This window comes from Heliconius melpomene, chromosome 18 (assembly GCF_056956725.1).
Source record: "Heliconius melpomene rosina isolate 202511_hmr_F chromosome 18, ASM5695672v1, whole genome shotgun sequence".
NCBI classification, from domain to species: domain Eukaryota; kingdom Metazoa; phylum Arthropoda; class Insecta; order Lepidoptera; family Nymphalidae; genus Heliconius; species Heliconius melpomene.
In genome coordinates, this window is record NC_140406.1 from 12,982,087 (window position 1) to 13,003,465 (window position 21,379).

General features: G+C 34.3%; 1 protein-coding gene across 1 annotated transcript in view; it reads right to left on the reverse strand.

The window, feature by feature from the left end:
• ci (transcriptional activator cubitus interruptus) overlaps positions 1-21,379 on the reverse strand; it is an 86,538-nt gene that overhangs the window by 11,813 nt on the left and 53,346 nt on the right. The window contains exon 4 of the mRNA XM_085201757.1: positions 15,353-15,477. Within this exon, the coding sequence (XP_085057883.1) occupies positions 15,353-15,477 (125 nt within the window). The remainder of the gene's footprint in view (positions 1-15,352; positions 15,478-21,379) is intronic.

Genomic DNA, 21,379 nt, shown 5'->3' on the forward strand with positions numbered 1-21,379 from the left:
AATTTTATGACTCATTCCAGTTCAAATAAAATTTAAAAGCAAAATTTAATTTAAACATATCAAAGTTTTTATGTGATATAAAAATTTTACCGTACTTATTATATTATGTTATAAAATGAAATGACAATTTTATTAAAACAAACGAAGGCAAATATTTTTATTTGAGTTTTTTCCTCGCATCAGCTCGTGTCGGTTTCGCGAAAATATTTAACAGGTATATATTTATTAAAGTTTTAACAACTTATTTGACGTATTTTTTGCTTGCAAGTTAAATCCTTTACGCAAAAACCGTTCGCAAAAAACCAACGTACCGACAACCTCGCATATTTTATGCCGTATAATTATAGTGGTGGGCAAAAACAATCTATTACTTAACCATGATTATTTAGTTATTAATCAAAGTTAATCAACTCGATGCTTCATCACAAGCGCGATTGCTCGCGAGACTCCATTATAATTACATGCCTTATACCTTCAAAAACAAACACGTTTCGAGGTACAAAAAGAACGAGACGACTTGATTTGTCGATCACGCTCGTACGAGACGAGGCGGGCGATTTGGACTAAAATAATAGGTTGATGCAAAAGGCGCGAGGGACCACCAATTTGGCGGACACCCAAACCAATAAGAAGACGAGCCGATTCCGAAAACCTTCCGAAATATTGCATGTGGTCCGTTTGACGCGCCGCCGGACTACCAAACATTTTTATGTCTTCATCTGTGAGAACCGCCAGAATCATCGATATTTCGACCGATAAAAAGCTACCATAGCTAGACTGGAGTTTCGTACGTTTCGAATTCCACCGCCGGTCGCGTTGGTCACCCTGACATTGGTCTAACGCGAAAAAAACTATATCCGAAAACAGACTTTATATGTACTTTTTTCCATCATATTGAAAGTCGTGGGTGGAGTCTGACCGACTGGGTCGATTTTTGTACGAAAGGACTATCGGGTCGGTGTCCATGTGATGTATTAATTTTTATCGCTCTCGATTGGGCGTAAAATTACTGGGGATTGACGACATCGAGTGTGGGTTTTGGGTCACGTGTGGCGTTAAATATGAATGTCAATAAGTTTGCCGGCGGCGTAGCGGCCTCAGATGGCATGCCTAGCGATTTTATAACATATACTAATGAGACAAACACTAAATTATAAGATTAGTTGTGTTTCTGAAGGCGGCAACATAAAGGTGTTTCGATTTAAATTTGTAATGTCATGGATATTTGTAATATTCACAGATCGATAAAAGATTACAAGCTTATTGATTCCACTGTAAAAACAGCCTTGGGTCATATACATATTAAAAACGAATTTATTTCAACTAATTTTGATTTAGTTTTAAATTAAAATTATTTATATTTTTACCATTACCCAAAAAACAAACATTATGGCTTAGGTATGGTAGCTTTATTATAGTCAACGTTATTGCTTGTCTTCTCTGATGTTTGAACTCAGTATTTATGGAAATACTTTTACATTTTAAAAACCGCAATATATCTGAATATTAAACAGTATTATTATAATATAAAAGCAAATAAGGCTATATTATAAAATGAAGATATACCGTATAAGTTTAAGCGTAAAAGCAATTTTCTCATTAAAACATCAGTTGTCATAAAACGATTAGTGGTCCGTCCGCAAAAAGTCCTTAACGAGGTTTTTATACCATAATCAAGGCAGGTAGTGCGATATAACACAGGTTCTTAGAATTTGACGAAAAAATATTAAATTTTGAACGGGGTTGATGGCACGCCGCCGTTTTATTGTTTTTTGGTACGCGGGCGCAATGCTGTCGGATGCGGCAAGTTAATTGTGTAAAATGGTGCTTTTTAATAAAATACTATTAGGTAATTCATTTTATAGTGGCATTTCAACACATTCATTTAAAAATATGTAATAACTATATTAAAAAAAATGAAGATGTTTGTGAAATTATGTTTCGGTATTAAAAAATCTTTATGACAGATTGGAGAAATTTTTTTTCAAGTCCATTTCAAATAAATAGTTTAAGCTCAAAAAAATATTAAAAGACAATATTAAGTTTAAAACATGCACATAAACTAGCTACATACCATAGCAACAATACCTATACTTAAATATCTACATATATAATACAAAAATATCTTAGTATATCAGATTTTCCGCCTTAATGGATGAACGCATTTTTAATACATTTTGACATAAATATTATTAAGGTCTTAAACGAGGACAGCTATTCACACTAACCAAATGTAGACTGACGTGAGCAAGGTAAGTCCTGTGTTATTAGCCTATGTTGTTTCTAATGACTTCTACTTGTTTGCTTTAAAGAACATTTTTTATTTCAAAATGTATTAAATAACATTTATTTAAGTAATAGTTTTTAAAATTTATTTTAAATTAATTTTTTTATATTATTTATAATTTAAAATTTATTTATTTATATTATTTATAACTTATTGTTAGCTTATCCATAGTAGATATACGAATTGATTCTTATATAGCAGGTAATTAAATAAAAAGAAAAACTAAAAACTATATGAGCATATAAACTAGTCGATTAGTCATATTCATGAAACTGACGTGAATGCAAAATAACTGAGTCGTATATAATTAACAAGAACTTCACAGTAGCCACAAAAACTCCTTTGTCTTTAGAAACCGCTTAGGTATTTAAGCCACCTAACACGAGTGTGTATTTAATATTTAGGTTCCTGTTTAGTATTAAAATAATATTCTAATGATTCATTTAAGAAACAATTTATTTAGTTTTATTTTCGTATTAGTATTGATTATTAAGATATTTATTTTTATCACTCTGCCAAATAATGTACGAATAGGAATAGTTATTTAATTAAACATCTTTGTCCAGAACCAAGAAAAGATTTAAAAAGACCGGGGAAATGTAGGTATGGATACAAATCTATCAATTCGAATTTCAGAAAATTGCTGAAAAAGTGTAATAATAATAAAAAAAACATAATAATTATCTACAACTTAACAAGATCCAAAATAACCTCAATCCCAAACAATCGACAAGCTCAAATATTTGGAACTACCCTAGACAGTTCTATTAGAAATCTCATAAAAAACATGAAGGGTGGCAATTATCAGAAGATATCGAATGCCAGCAAGCTGCGGCCACATGGTCTTCCGGCAACTAATTAAAGGCTGTGGTTTAATTATCCTTTGGAATAGTATTGGTTTGTTTTCGAACCCTAAGGGTGTTAACTACGCGTGTCGAGTGTGGAGATTTACAACTACATAATTATCGTGCGTAAGGAGCTCACCCCTGTGGGTGTTAGAACGTAACGTGCCCTGAACGAGGACGTTTTTATGATGCACTATTTTTCTATAAATTTTAGGTAGATTTAAATTTGTTTGTGAATATTTTTATATTTTAAGATATTTTATTATAGTACGGCAATATGCTCATTTATGAAAATGCAAATTCTTGAAAACTAAAAACGTCATAAATCATTATTTATCCTTTTCTAATATGCTAACAATATTGTTACGAATATAAATATATTAAGTTTCGATAGGTCACCCAAAATCAGTCCAATGGAGTCCTCTTCTCTTGCCCACTCACCCTCATCCACATAAAAGAACAGATAACTTGGGATGATAAAAAATTCAAAACTATTAATTTTAATATTAATTTTAAATGATACTATATATCTTTATAATATTCCAATGATTATTCGAAACCTACCTCAATATATCAACTATATTTGTCGCCGCACTCATCATAAATCTCAAGATGGCACACTTATAAATCTGAGTACGCGTCAGCGAGTGTTCATTTCTGTACAATTAATGGCCGTGACATGTCTTATTTCAGATTTTACGCCGTTGTCTTTGGAATGTTAGCCAGGAATAGTAGTTGAAGCATCTACTTCTATAATATCTATAGTATGTAAATTATATACAATAATATTTTTAGTAGAACTTATATTAGATATTTTTTTCTCTGTGACTGACTGATTGTGATTGACATAAAGGTTGTAAAACATATAAAAATACTAAACGTATCAGTAATTGTTTAAACTAATTTAAAATATGTTTTACTCATAACTTAAATCTTTATTAAATTAAAGTTTTTCTTACATGTCTTACATCTGTTTCCAAAATAGTCGAATCAGCCCAACCAAAATTGACAAACAAAGACAATAAGTCAACAGTAATTTAAGTTGGCGACATTTTGGGCGTTGTTTTTCTTAAGGATATTATTGAAACCAAAACACATCGACACCACATGTGGGAATTCGCATTTCGACAAAAACACGTGTTAACTCGATAATGAGCTTTCTTGGAAAGTGCAAGAGACTTTTGTCGTTTATACCTTATACTGGTATACTGTACTGGTATCTATAATATAATCTTGACACTGTTTTAGTTGGAGATTTAATTACTGAAGTTTTAATAACTAGCTAAAAAGAAGAATAACATATTTTTAATTAAATTTTAAAATCATTTTTGAAATAGTCGATCCATGGCTGCTACTGGAATTAAAAATTTGGCATATACTTTGTTTCTAAAGCACGCTACGCTCTACTACACGCTAGCGGCGCCTTTTTAGTATTATATTACTAGTAAACGGTAAGGAAGAAACTTGAAAAATTGTATCCAGAGGATGTCCTGACAAATATCTGTCCGATATTTGTTTGTGGGCATACGGGTACGCGACCCCGGACCCTCGAGCCGCCACTCTTACATCCTCATCCAGTCCGTAAGAATGGTGTCCTAACTCCCCCTCCTACTTTCCTTAGCTCCCTCCTTTTACCTATCCTACCCCTTCTATTTTCCTCTCCCCCCGGTTTTTCCCCACAAAGGGGTTTTGGTGGTCAGACGGCAGTCGCTCCATGTAAAAAACCGCCATCCGCCGTCATAATGAAAAGTCGAACAAAGAAACTGGGTACGGCTAGGGCGTCGCCGCTAAACGACGCGCAGGCACATCGCCCTACACCTGCGATAAGTGGGCAAGGGCTACCGTGTCAAGTACGGGCACGGTTAAAGACGCGAGTACCCAGGCGGAAACTCCGCTTTGCAACGTGGAATATTGGCTCTCTAACCGGACGATGCAGGGAACTCGCAGATGTACTCATGAGACGTCGGGTCCAGTGTGCTTTCCTCCAGGAAACTCGCTGGAAGGGCAATAAGTCCCGTAACATCGGACAGGGTTACCGGCTTATATACACTGGGTCACCTTCAGGTAGAAACGGTGTAGCGGTAGTGCTTTCTGAAGAGCTTCAGAATGGGCTCCTTGAAGTTGACCGTCGCTCCGACCGCTTGATGCGAGTGAGGGTACTGATTGAGGGCGTTATCACAAACTTAATCAGTGCCTATGCTCCCCAGGCGGGATGTAGCGCGGCCGAAAAGGAGACATTCTGGGAGCAGTATGAAGGGGTGCTACTTGCTGTGCCGTCTACCGAAGTGGTCTTAGTTGGGGGGGACTTGAACGGGCACGTCGGTAAGGTTGCTGAGCCGTATGAACGTGTTCACGGGGGTTTTGGGCACGGTCTTCGCAATGCAGAGGGAGAAAACATTCTGAGAACCTGTATTGCGTCTGATCTGGCCGTCGTGAATACGTTCTTCCAAAAGAATTCTCAGCACATTATCACGTATAAGAGCGGGTCCCACTCAACTCAAATAGACTACTTATTGACCAGACGGTGTCATATGGGCAGGGTAACTAACTGTAAGGTCATTCCAGGCGAAAGCCTAACGGCCCAACATCGTCTTCTTGTCATGGACTTTAACGTCACTCCGAAGAAGAAAGTAGCCGAGAAACGTAGGCCTCGGATCAAGTGGTGGTTGCTGAATGGACCAATGCAGACCGACTTCCTGGCAGAGGTGAAAAGTCATAATCTTTCGACTAACACCGAGACTGCTCAGGATGCTTGGGATCGGGCTCAGTCGGCAATCATTGCGGCAGGCAGGCGAGTTCTTGGCGTTTCTAGGGGAGGACGTGTCATCGACAAGGAGACATGGTGGTGGAATGACGAGGTCCAGGAGGTGACTCGTGAAAAGAAGGCTGCCTTTAAGAAGTGGCAGGAATCCAACTCTCCTGAAGACAGACTGGAGTACACAGTAGCTAAACGTGCCAGTAAAAGAGCTGTAGCCAGAGCCCGCAGTGAGAGTTTGTCACCATTGTATGATAAACTTGAAACTGTGGAGGGGCAGAAGCTCATTTACAAACTGGCACGTTCCCGGGATAAAGTGACGCAAGATATCGCAAAATGTCTTTGCGTCAGAGATTCCCAGGGCACGCTGCTCTGTAATCATGACTCTGTGAAGGAGAGGTGGAGAAGCTACTTCCAGGAGTTGCTGAATACTCAGCACCCATGCAGTCTTCATCACGACCCACCGCCTAACCTCGGACTTATTGCCCCAATAACCCTTGACGAAACACGTAATTGCCTTCGACGCATGAAGAACGGAAAAGCGGTGGGACCTGACGACATTCCGATCGAAGCGTGGAAATCGTTGGGCTCTCTTGGTGTGCTCATGCTTACTGACCTTTTTAACCATATCTTGAACACTGGTAAGATGCCGCATCAGTGGCGGCTTAGCTTTATTACCCCTATTTACAAGGGAAGGGGCAGTGTTCAAGATTGTGGTAGTTATAGGGGCATTAAGCTTATGAGTCATACCATGAAGCTCTTCGAGCGCATGATCGACCTCAGGCTCCGCCGAGAGTGTACTGTCTCTGAGTCTCAATATGGATTTCAGCCAGGATCGGGCACCATGGACGCCATTTTCGCCCTCAGAACTTTGATGGAGGCATACAGGGAAAAAAGGAGAGCTCTGCACGTGGCCTTTTTAGATCTGCAGAAGGCCTTTGACTGTGTGCCTCGTCAGTGTATCTGGTGGGCATTGCGATCCGAAGGGATCCCTGAGGCCTATATTGAGATTATCAGGGGCATGTATCACGATTCCGCTTCTATGGTTAGGACTGCTGTTGGCGACACTAGACCCTTTCCGATTACAGTGGGGGTTCACCAGGGCTCGGCTCTTAGTCCGTTCTTATTCAATGTAGTGCTCGACACTGTCTCGGCTCACATCCAGGACCAGCCTCAATGGCTGATGATGTATGCCGACGACATAGCACTCATTGCCGAGAACCGACTGACGCTGGAGCGTAAAGTGAACCTCTGGAAGGGTACGCTTGAGAACGGCGGTCTTAAACTAAATGTTTCGAAGACAGAGTACATGGCCTGCGGGAGCCGGGACTCGAGCACCATCCTTATAGGTCCTGAGCCAGCCGTTAAGTCGGAGAAGTTCAGGTACCTTGGATCCGTTATGCACGAGTCTGGAGGCATCGACCACGATGTCCAAGGCCGGATAAGCGCTGCCTGGGCCAAATGGCGGGAGGTCACTGGTGTGGTCTGCGACCGCAGAATACCGCCCAAGCTCAAGGGGCTGATATACAAGAGCATCGTCCGACCGGTTCTTTTATACGGCAGCGAATGTTGGCCAGCACTATCTCGGCACACTCTGGAGCTTCACGTCACGGAAATGAAGATGCTGAGGTGGATGTGCGGCGTAACGCGGTCTGACCGCATACGCAACACATTCATTCGAGGTAGTCTTGGGGTCCGTGACGTAGCGGATAAGCTCCAAGAGCGTCGCTTGAGATGGTTTGGCCACGTTACGCGCCGGCCTAAGAACTATGTCGGACGCAAGTGCCTTGCTATACTAGTTCCTGGGGCGCGACCTCCCGGACGCCCAAGGAAGCGCTGGTTGGATGTCGTGATGCAGGACATGAGAGCCAATGGTCTAACCACCGAGGACGCAAAAGATCGTGCAAAGTGGAGTAGGTTAAGTAGGAAGGCAGACCCTGGTAACAGCCGGGATTAATGCCAGGAAGAAGAAGAAGAAGAAGGTAAGGAAGAAACTTAAAATATAGATTAAAAGTATGTATAGTCGTTTTCAAAGACAGTAACGTGTAATTTTTTAGTCACTCTTATTTAGCCAAAAACTATTGTGTTTGTACTACTTGTGAAAATTAAAGGTTCCTTTGAAAATATCTCTTTAGAAAATCAAAAATTAGGCTGGCAAAGTCAAAGGCAAAAAGCTAACTTTCTAAAGGAAAGCTATATTATGTATAGCTTATGTACAAGTGTATTTATTAATAAATAATTTTCGAACTTGTCATTTAATATTATACAAATAGATTCAGATCATTAAACACTAATAAAAAAACACTATAGAAAGATAAACATCTCAATTCATTTAGATAAAAATATATGTAAATTATTAATAAGGATATTGAAGACCAAAATATGAATGCTAATACGAATATAAATTACTTATTACTTTAAATATTATACAATGAATATTTAGTAGTAACTAAAGTTGACGTACTAAATGATTTTCTTCCTGTCTGTTACTTGGGAGTAGATATATATTTTAAAAAAATATTTTGCTTTCATATACGAGATATAAGCTTGTTAATGTCCAGAATACATTATACAATAATGTAAATTTAGACATTTCATTTTTTCTTTTACTTAAATTTGAGACATTACGTGTTGAGTGCCGGAACTTAACGCCGTGCTTGGTCTATCTCACCCACAACCATTGTATATACACTACAATGCCTTCGAAATTAATATAAATTTTAATTGTTTTCACAATTCTATTCCATTAAAACTACTAAATATAATTTTGGAATATATCATCCAATCAAGGAACAAAACAAAAAGGTGGCATTAAAAATAGTCGACGGTCGATGACTGGTAATTATAAGTTTACAACATCACAAAATCATTCTTAACCGCGTCTTAATAGACACCGTGGTAATTGATTTTCACACACAATAATCATGAATAGAATCTTTGTATCTATTTACCCGTATCTTATATCAGTGTGTGGCTTTGTATAGTCTATGATTAATTAAACATAGATAATATATGGAGAATTTATCAAAGTATATATAAAAACGCGGCGTAAAGTTCTGCAAGTTAGCACATAATGCCTGAAAACTTATAAGGAAAGTAGAGAATGAACACTAGGTTTTTTCAGCCTGTTTTGTTCTAGTGATAATCGAAATCCTAATTTACTAATGCTAAATATATAGTGAGTAAGCAGCTTTAAGGTCACTATGCATCAGGATTAGATCTTCATATGTCTAACGCATGAAGTAATTATGTTTTCTATCGAGGTGGGACCCAAAAAACTGGAATCAATGTTTCTAAGAACAATTATGTGCGTGTGTCGTGGGCGTATCGATGTGGTACAAGTTGTAAGATTTAACAATTGTAGTTAATATAATTATAGTTAATTTGACGTATTTTTAATATTTATATACTTTTTTTAGTATAATGTTCCAAAAACAATATTGGCAAAATTTTGCTATCCATTTACGTGGTTTAATTCAGTATAATGTGTCGATGTAGCCGTAGAATTAGGCAGAAATCAAATTGGTTGGTTAGAAATTATTAAATTTAATTTTATTTTAGAAATATTTATTTACAGTAAGATAAAAAAAAAATGTATGTTGTAAATGTTAAACAGCATCGTTTTAAAGATATATTCACGAACGGGAATATTAATTTCCTTACATTATTTAATTGACAAAAACCTAAATTAAAACAGATTTTTTCCTACTACATAAAATACTTTAATCAATAAAAAAATCTATAACAAAATCGCTAACTCTCATAACAAGCGGCATCTCCACATCAATAAGATGAAACTCGTTTCAGAGATGTCTCAATCTCGATACCGGCCGGATCAATTGTGCTGACGGGGTTTTTTCATCGGACATGAGATCGAACAGGTTTCTCAAAGAAATTGTACACTATAATTCCAAAACATTTATAGCTATTATTTGACTATCTATTATGTGCATCGACGAAATTCATAATTGAATACTTAATTACTCCAGTGACATTAATTAAGAAATACAGCGACGTTAAAAGCTAAATATTGTAATTTAGTGATGAAAAGATAACTGTGTAAATTACGTTTTTAAAAATTAATGTTCTGTTATGGTTTTATCTCAATAGATTTTTTTTTGTTCCTAATAAGACTTAGTATATTAGATATCGCCATTTAACTGGCAAGGTCTGTAAATAAAATTATAACATTTTCATCTTTCCAACGTTAAGATACTCCGTTGCCCGTTTTCTGCCCAAATTCAAGATTCAGTGCATTCTTATTGGCGGCATTTCAACGTTGCAATTTGTTTTGACATGGTAGGAAAATGAAAATAATACATTTTCCGAGTAGGGATCGAACCCACTACATGTACCGGACAGTGGTCCCATAAAATGCAGAAGAATCGTGAAAAATTGTAAGAGAAATATAAAAAAATCACAATAACCTCACAAACAAACCACAATACGTCTTAAAAAATAAAACAAAAACATAACCGATAACTTGAATAATGTTAATGCTAGCGCGATAAATGACGAAGAAATTATCGCTCTCAAAGCAGACAGGGGAAATATTTATTAAATTGTTTCACTTGGTCATGCGCAACAGGCTATCGGTTATGGACGTCGTCAATCACAGAGCTGGGTAGACGTTGGACGCTCTCAACGGACTCATAAAAAAAGAAATAGCCCGATAAATAGATCAAGCTTTCAACAAATTTCAATAAGATAAATAGCTAGTATATGAAAAGATTGATATGTTGTGAAATATCTAATTTTGATTCGTTATTTAATCTTCAGATATTCTTAATTAATGGTCTGAATGTATGTAAAGTTGAAATAAATAATTTCTTTTTATAAAATTCCAGTTTGCTAATCCTTGTTTGTAATAATACTTTTTAGTGGTCAGTTATTAAGCATTTAAAAAAAACTAACGTCTCGAATTCCACCACGTTAATAACTTACAAATAAATTATACATTCGAAGAGATTAAAAAGCGTAAGAATTCAAAACAAGCGATTTCTTGTACACGAGAAGAGGTTCCAGAGTCCATTTCGGTGAAACGGTATAAAAAGTCATTCAATTAAAGGACCCGCGATCAAAATTAAGCCTTAGACGTTTAAAATGCATTAATCCGGTCACTTGTCATGCGCGGGCGCAGTGTGTGCGTCTCTCTCTAAAACTCGTTCCGGTTTGCCTCTCGCTTTATTTGGAGAAAGATTAGGGCTCAGGAACATACCATTGACAAAGGAAATTAAAAAATTGAAAAGTGTCAGATGCCACTTGGGCATTTAAAGCCGTGGAAACCGCAACATGACCAACTTCGTGTATAGATTAAAACCTATAATTACAATTACCCTATTTAACTACGCTACATTAGGTTGTGGGGACATTTCTGAATCTATCAACATCGATAAGTTGTTCGTTCAGGCGACATCTACTATCATTCTTTCTCTATTCTGGGCTTCTATATATTTGTTTCATTTTAATTTGGAAGTAACATGAACTCTCAATCTTAAGTTTACAGTTTATACGCTCGGTTAATTCAGAGTTGGGCCTTAATTTACCTTTATAGAAGGTTGAACACTCAAATATCGACTTCGTTTGTACAAATAATAATTTTTCGCTATATCAAATTTTACGAGAGCAGCGCTTAACGATTTTATAATCTCACACTAGCGGCATAAACTGTTTATGGCTTTGAAATTATTACCGACGGCAACACTCGACTTGATTGCGAATATGAGTAACTTTTTATATGTTTGGAAGTAATCAACTTGATTGTGATAACTTTTATTTGATTTAATTATTCGTAAATGGATGAGGTTCTTTTAGTATTCAAATTTTAAAGACAAAAGAAAGTCTAAGGTTCTTCCGTCAAATTTGAATGATTATAATAATAAGCTGATATATAAAACATTATGAATTCCTAATATGAAAACTTATCAGTTTAATAATTTTTGTCCTTATTTCTCTATGCTATAATTTAACATTATTTACGTCCTTGTTATTGCGTCTAGTTCTTTAAACGTATTTACTGCAGCTCCGTTGTTTTATTCAACATATTATGTATGAAATGAATCAACATCTTTATTACCGGTAGCTTTAAAAGAACACTTATTTTTTGTCTTTCTTAAGATGTATCTCATAGCTACACTATAATTCTACCTAATTTCAACTTTATTAATAATAGTTAAGGTAACAATTACATTACCATGTTATATTGTAAGGCTAGTTATTTGTTTTAAAAGGACTTTATCGCGACACGTAGGCAGAATTTGAATAAAAATACAATTTATATGTGTCGGAGGGTCCGGTAAGGTAATATTGGGTTACGGAGCCGGTCGGACGACTCGGCTCCCAATTTTTGGTGCATTTTTAAGTAAGTTATTAAGTTTCTGTTAGGGCTTGTCACTTGTTGCGAAATTTGGTATTCATATTTCATATGCAGATAATATTTTAAATTACAAGGAATTTCGGAGGCCTAAGTTTGATATATCAAGTTTTAAAAAAAATATTTTTATTTTATTTTTGTTTTCAATTTATAATATGAGTATGCCACTACTTTTGTTATTAAAATTTAAAATAATTAAATCTTTTATGCCACGTTAATAATTGGATAAAAAAAAAAATTAAACAATATAGGTAGCTAATAATATTCAATGTCCATTTCATTTTATTAAAAAACTTAATCCAGTCTAGACAAAGGTTAAATATTCATTATAGTATATCAGCTATCTATATAACCCATTCGACTGTTAAAATACCTGTTATTGACGGTGGAATAGACTTGAAATAGAATTGTTAATAATATCTTTAATTTCATGTCATGATTAAATGAAACGTGAAATCAAATTTTAATTAGTCAAAAGTATGAGTGTGTCATAATTGCTTTATAAAAAAATAACATATGAGGGCAGAGAGAAGGTAGTGTCGATACACTGTATTTATTGCTTTCTGTCACTTTTACACGTTTTAGTTGTGGGTTCAATTTCCATTAAGATCAAATACTACTTTGAGAAGTATTTTCATTTCTATGGTTTGATAGCAAGAATTATGATCATTTTGTTCTAGCACCCAACATACCGCGCCTCTAAAACTCGTTGTGATGTTTTGTTACTTTTAGTTATTTTTTCTTCTCCTCTTTTAAGGCATCACTACATTTTCAGCGTTTTATTCTGCATATAGCAGGCATATAACAAAGTAGGCAGAAAAAAAATAATATTAAGACACTCTGTTCTTACTTTCAATTCCGACTTCAGGAGAAATATTAATCTATAAATATTATAGGCATATATAAGCATATTTAGTTTGCCAAAAATCTTAGCAAAAAGAAGTAATGGAAAAACAAAAGGTTTTAACACGAAAGTAACTTAAGACTTCACGGCCAAGTTTCTGCATCAAAACGAAACTGTTTACGGTTAAAAGGAAAAATTGCAGTCTGTATCGGATTACTACGGCTGCCGAGGTCCCCTTACAACTCTTTAGATAACGCTCAATTAGGTGCCTCTTTTCATTTTGGATGGCTTTATGCGACCTACGAAAATGTGTATAGACTGATATGGTAATAATGTATTCATTAGAATTTGGATGTAAAAGGAATGAAAGGAAATGTAGGCTTTTGAATTTGGGTGTATGTTATATTTTTATAAATTATATTATTATTTTTTTATTTTCTATTTCATAACAATTTTGGGTTCGGTTTCAATTTGACTTGGTTTTGGTATTCAACAAGCACTCTCTCGAAAATTTATCCCTTTAACTGCTTATCCTGCGATAGGAAATATGCCAAAAATACATTGTTTATTGCCAGTGAGAAAAACAATCTAAATAACATGTAACACAGCCTCAATTACCTTTTTAGAGAAAGAAAATACAGGAGCTAAAAATAATGAACCCTTAACCACTTTAGACTTTAAAATCGTTACTCCATCCTCTTTTTATCTGCTTAGAGTTGTGGTATTTTCGAATAACTAAACATCTTCTTCTCAAGCACGTCAAGAATTTCAGCAGCTGCACATTTTGCGTCAAATATCTCGTCTTAATGACTTCATTGTAAGTTGCAGTCAACTTTTTTTATGTTTGAGCAATGACTGGAATCAACATTGCTTTGTAATTGGTTACAATAAATGTACTTTCGAATTTCTAATGAACTAAAAACAATATTTTTATAAGATTGATACAATTATAAAGATATAATTTATACAGAAATCGAATATATAAAAAAACTCAGAAAACGACACCCTAAAAATTGCTAAAATTGTAACTAAATAAAATAACTAGCACAAAGGCGCTAGCGCATAAGGTATGCTATAATGCATTGTTTACACATAGCTCATGTGGACGATTATTTTTAATCGGTGCGTCTGGTTTCTTGTCCATTGGACGGAATGCCCTATAAACTAGAGACCTACTGAACTACCCAAGCGTTGCGTGGGAAGTCTATACCCTTATAAGGTCATTTGTAAGGGCTACATCTCAGTCGTCTTTTAAATCTGTTCTATGATATATGATGATTTATGTATTTTTAGATACCTATTGCTATCTAAAAATATTATTCATTTATGCTATACATACTTATCGTTTGTACAACTTTGTATTTGACCATGAGAAATGAAATAAGAAGTAGGACTTAGAAGCAATAAGGCGTATGAAAAATAGGACAGAACATATTAAAAGGATAAATCTATCGCATTTAGATCTCTTCGATTTCAATATATTAAGTTTCAATATAATAATTTAAAATCTATTATTATTTTCATTATCACGTATATATATTTTTTATAAGGGATAAACTTCTTTACTCAAACTATGTCAAATTTATTATAAAATTTTCGATTCTTCAAAATATCTTAATTGCACGGTCAAAGTCCAACCATTCGTTTTAAAATGCATGCCAATTTTAACCCGTAACTTCAGCTGGCTGTCCTCTAATACCATTTATTGTATCAGACATCATTTATAAAAAACGTATTTTAAACTTTATTTTTAAACACATTAAAGTTGTTTTTTCTTTGAATAGTAAAGAAATAAATGGTAGCAGTCGTGAGTTCAAATCCTAATTAACACCTCGGTGTATAGATAAATTGCGCCGATAGTGTACGGATGTGGCGTTTGCCGGGTTTTTGTATGGTCCTTATGGCATTTAAAGAGTTCAGCATGGATAGATTGGACTTTAAACTTTTTAGTTTGGGAGTTATATTAAATAACCACATTGATATTGTTAACATTTTAAATCAGACATATATAACATTTAAACATAACAACAACAAACAACACCTAAACGTGTTAAATTAGATTAGAGTTCAACTATCAATAGTATTATAACTTCATAATTAAATTTGGCGTAATATATTTTCTTATACATAAGTAATTGTATAAAAGGATACGCAAGTGTAAATTATTATAGTTCTTTATGGGCCTTTAGAACGACTCTTAAGACTTACATACAACTAGGCTGAAATATATGTATTATTTAGTACTTACCTCTTAAAGTATTAGCCCCATACAAGGGATGGTCGTATGGCACCGGGCGGTAGGCGGGGTGGAGCGCGGCGAGGTAGCTCAGCTCACTGGTGGCACCAGCCGCCGCCGCAGCCGCTGCAGCCAATCTGTAACAATTACAAAATATTTTGTTAATAATTGCAAACATAATTTACAATTAACTGCCTAAAAACGATATAAGTACCTATTTATTCTATATTTGGAGAAATTTTTAACTATGAAAGCTAAAAATGTATATATAAATCGATGATCCATAATTAATTTTAAGTACCCAAATGAATAAGACATTCGATTGCCCATAAAAACCTGGATATACAGCAGCTGTCTGTGGAATCGATTAATTAGTACCAAAATCTGGTATTTTATCTTTGAAATTGACCGTTATACTATAAGACGGTTTTAATTAATTCTATTATCCTCATGCATAATCATGAATTGGTATCCAATGATAATCATCTGGGATTCTTTCCTTTAAGCACCTAACCTGGCTACGAGGAACAATTTGACAAGTCATAAAACTTCTGCAACACAAAAGATACCAACCAAAAAAGCACCTGCCTGTTCAAAGCATTCACTCAAGGTCTAACCGTGGGGTTCCGAAAAAACTGGTGAAGCACGACTTTGGCATCGATTCGTTTTTCAAAGACATACACTGTTTGGGATATTTTAAATAAAATATATTATAAATTCCTTTCTTTTTTGTTTCGTATGTTTGTTGCTCTTCCTTATCACTTTAGTTTTGCTTGGTATGTACATTCTGAATGTCGAAAGTACAGTAGTGAGACGACGAGAAGTACACGCCTTGTCGAATATTTTCTTATATAAATTAATATACCTTCATATGTAAAAAAAAAATAATCATAATATTCATTCAGACATGTCCTAACCGTAACATAATAGATAAATGAAAAAAGAGTGTCTTGTCACCAGGTTTTCCCTATCTATCCCTGAACATGATGAACTGATATACTATGTTAATCTGTATATGAAATATAACACCATAATCGCACATGCAATTTACTACTGCATTGAATGCTATGAATATATACATCACTGTATTACGTTTACAATAAGATAGAAACGCCCGATTGCTGAACGCAAATCATAATAAACATAAACAAACAATATGAAAACGCACCTTTCCCACGTTTACATAAAAAACTAAATCAAATAAAGCCGCTATAGCGAATAGCGAAAGGCGAATAAAAGTACAATAGTCAGTGCTCAGTAATAAAATTATTAAACAAATCAACCTCATAACATAATAATGCGGCAAGAAAATTGTCGGGTGGGCTCGGAATAAAGAAATTATCCAACTTGCTGCCCAGACGATTGCGCTCCCAGAACAAAGACGTAGCATTGAGAAAGGAAAAAAAAGTATGTGGCTAACAAAATAAAATAAAATAAGTGCAAGAACACGCGCGCCTGCGCACGTCGTGACGTCTTCATGTAGCCTGTCCCCCTCTCCCGCGGGATTGGTCCTCTGTCTTCAATAGGTGTGAGAGAGACGACACTAAGAGAACACCTCCACTTAATAGGAAGAAAGTTTAAAAACAGTGCTGGACGTGAAACAAGTTTTACAGATTTCGCGCAGACGACCTCTTTTGGATTTTGATGTTTTATTTAGGGTCATTCGTAAAGTATAAGTTACTGGACGTAATTGAACGCTGACAAGACATTGGAAAATAAAAAAGATTTATTAAGATATTATTATATGGAGATAAGTGGTACTATTGTCGATATAACCTAGGCAGGTATGACACCAGATATTTAGCACTCACACTCAAAGTCAAGACACAAGTCTTTGATATCTGAGTAAACTATAATGACGTAATTCAGATAAAGTAACTCAAGGTTTGTACAGCAATACTGGTATAGCAAGGTAGGGCTGGTAGGCAGGTCTCGTTACCAGAGACAGGAAATAATTCATCTTCTTGTGTGGGAAACGAACCCACAACCATCATGTTTTGACTTTGTGTCGCTGCGCTACAATAGCCTCATTCCATATATAATCAAATAAACAATTTCTAAGATATTGCATCATATTTGAATCGTGCAATTTACATTTACAACGAAATTTGCCCTTTTATAGCTTTTATAACTAAAATTATAAGCAATAAAATCGGATTAATGCTTCAGAAATTGGCTATTTATTTTATTGTTACACTAATTTTAATTGTAGACACCAGGTATTACTAAATGTAAATCTAAATTTATATAAACATTATATAGTCCTTTTTGTTCATATGAAATAGCTAGAAAACGAAAAAGACAATTATTTTGATTTCTTTACATATGGATATGAAAACCATATTAACCATATATAAAAATTTTATATTTAATAAACTGGAGGAAGGTCACGTAAATAGCATGAGGACCCGCTGGAGGACATATATGAAGAGGTTGATGACAGTGGACAAAACGAAGGAGGTATGCAGTGACTTTCACTATCTACCCCGCTAAGGATACATCTATTTTATTACATAGTTACAAATCGACCTAATAAATTAGTAATAATTAAAAAATTATGCACTCGTTGTACTATATTTATATTTTATAAAGAAAATAATCTTATATTCATATAAAAATCTATTTATAATAAATAACCAATTTATTTTAACCAACTTAACTCTTTCCGTCAGGCCGTCATGCATCGCGCCGTGACAAACGCATACTGTCGCTATCTACATCAGGTTATTGATGACACCCTGCCATCAGATAATCGCCGCACGCGATTTTACATGCGTCTGCATGTTAAAATAGAGATATAGAGATCAAATCTCCTTGACATTGTATTTTATATGTAATACTAGTAATAATTGATTTGGATTATATAATATTGCTAGGGAAAAAAGTTTTAAGTGTATCTTTATAATTATAAGAATGTAGTTAAAGTGCAGCGTTCAGATTCGAAAAGCTTCAAAATTAGGCAAAAAGAGTGTAGAGTGTGATAACACTAGGTTCTCTCTACTAAACTAAGTGCAAGCATAAAAGATATATTTTTAAATTTAAATCAATGTAAAAAATAGATGTAGAGTCTTTATTCAGAACAAATGCCACATTAGGTTCTCCATTTCCAAGATTTTCAATATCAAACTCACACGCAAGTAAAAACTGATATGTCACAGACAGATGTACCAACGAAAAAAAAGCATTATTTTCATACAAAATTCCGAGTTAAAAAATGCAAAGAAATATAAATTTCCACGTGTTAACGTAAAAACTTTATGTCTCCATAATATTCACGCCGTTTGAATACAAGAATACTCCCGTTTATAAAGATTTTCTTGACAAATAATGGCGAAGCTTAATTCTCAGGTCCTTAACACAGGCGGTCGGAGATTTATGAGGGTTTAAAAAATATCAAATACCCTTTCTCGTTCCTTCGAAGGCTTAAGTTAAGTCTTTGGGTAGCTTTGCGTTGTTCCTTTTGAGATTTCTGTTTCGTCTACTTTACGTGATTAATTGTATTACAATTTGTTATTTTACTATTAAATATGAGAAGCCGTTTAGCTAGAATATATATGATTTTATTTTAGTTTAGATTGTGAAGAACTGCTATACTCTGATCTGTTGAAATATTTAAACTTTATACTAGTAATAGTACCTATAAAAAATATAACGCTTTTTCCCGAATAGCAGGGTAGGCTAGTGTTACGACACTCCTTTCCCCAGATAACGAATCCAATTTTCGAGACGTGGTTTGTTGAGTGACAGAACTCAATGTTGCCCTATTAGGATTTCTAAAAGCAAATATGAAGACTCAAAGAATATATCATGATAATATGAACGAAAGATTACTAAAGTTCATATATTGTGTTGATTTATTTTTAGTTCTTTAATAACTAAACGTATCCAAAATTATTTTTAATTGCCCGAACGGTCAATCGCGCGTGGAATATCGTCACATCATTTTTCTTTCATCATCAAAATGTGTTGTGGATTTCCATTTAATAGACGCCCAAAATAATAAATTAGAACTTTTATAATATCACACTCAATATTCTTATATGAATATATATATATAATATTTTAAAATAACTAAAGTTACACTAACATAATTACAAAAAAATAAACGTAAACGTCATGAACAAGTTCTTGTTCGTAACGTAAGTTTTCTAGGTTTAGCTATATTGTTCTATACTACTAGAGTCGACTTCATAAAATATTAGGCATAATAAAAAACGAAATAAGTTGTACTAATAACTGTAAAGCAAATAAGTTATTAACGATATAAAGACACAAACGACGAAGTCGATAATCATCATATAATCGTTAAATCATTCAATTATTTAAATACGTACAAAAATAACCGTGACCTCAGTCCACCTCGGTGCTACGAACATTAACTAATGGACGATTTCGGTCCCCCGTAGTGTACAAACGGACGGTCGGACATTTTATTTTTTACAAAAGCGACAGCTCAATTAAAATAAATGAAACGAAATATGAATCACCCCGTGGTGTGAAGGTGCTTTTCCATGAAACCAGCGGGAGTGGACGTTGCGAGCAATAATTCATGATATTTCTATAGTTTTACTTGAAATGAAGTGTTATGCAGCATCCCAATGAGACGTTCGGTTGCAAAAGCAAATATTGTGAAAGTATGGTATCGATAAAACTCCTGTTGTTTGACAAATGTTCCTTTAAAAGTTTAAAATGGTATTTTTTAATGTTTTAAGTCCTTGCCTTTGGCAAAAGAAAGTTACATTTTTAAAACTTTCTTAATCTGTGCTAATTTAAAATAACATCTCATTGCTAACACATAAAATAAAAGTTCTAAATAAAAATTAAATTAAATCAGTTTCATTCTGTATCCCACACACAGCGGGTAAGGAACTTACTGTTTAGAATTAATATTTCTATTAGTAGTAAGCCTACGAATATATAATAATAAAATACCTACTTATAATAATAATAATAATTCTAATTTATTTACATCTTTTAAATAAATATGAATACTATAATAATATTTATAATAAAATAAGTATATTACACAATATTTTGCTCTACATATATTAATGGTTCTATGATCTATTTGTAACAATTTAACCTTAATAAGATGTAATAGAATATTATGCAGATTTCATATTCGAACAGACGGTAGCTTGTCTTGAATCGAAATATACTTGAGAATGAGGTTGCTTAAATAGTATATAGTGTTAGTATGTAATATAATATTGAAGTCGTTAAAATCATATATTTAATTTATAATTTATAAAATAAATAATAGCGTGATTCAAGCGGGCGAAGCCGCAAGCTGGTCGCGTGCTTAAGTATACATTACAACGTAATAGAGCTGCGTTGTGATTGGCTGAATCTTTAATATTACATTTCCATATAGTTCAGAAATAATGACATATTGTTTTCCAAATATAACCACCTACTTTTGTACGTAGCTTATGTAACTGATATTAATAGTCAATGGGTAATAATGAAATGAAACAATATGAAATATATTATTTAATTATTACTTTTATTATATTTTAAGCTTTATTTTTTCAGCAATCAAACAAGTAATAAATATCCCCAGTAGTAGCGAAACACTCCGTTTCCCATTAAGATAATTCCATTCTACACTCTCCGTCGAATTTTTGAGGTATTGTATCATCGTATGATGAGGACAAAGCAAAAGTCAACGCCGCGCTTGGCCCCGTTACCAGGCCGAGGAAACGAAAATATTAAATATTTCATTGTCCCAAGTGGGATTCGACCCCCCGACCATCGTAATTACATTTACCATTTTTTTTCCTGCGCCCCAACATCCTCAATAATTGGAATATTCCCAGTAGTCTACAGCCGCTAATAAACTGACAAAACTTTTATGCAATTATCAATTGACCTAAATAATAACAAGTAATTAAGATAAATGAAGTGCTAGAGATCGTCGCTCGTTAATATTAATGGCCAAAATGTTTGACATTCGTGTATCGCATACATATTAAAAGAACGAAACTAAATTCAATGCACTGTTTGATTTTTATAGAGTTTCTACAGAAATACCACGTT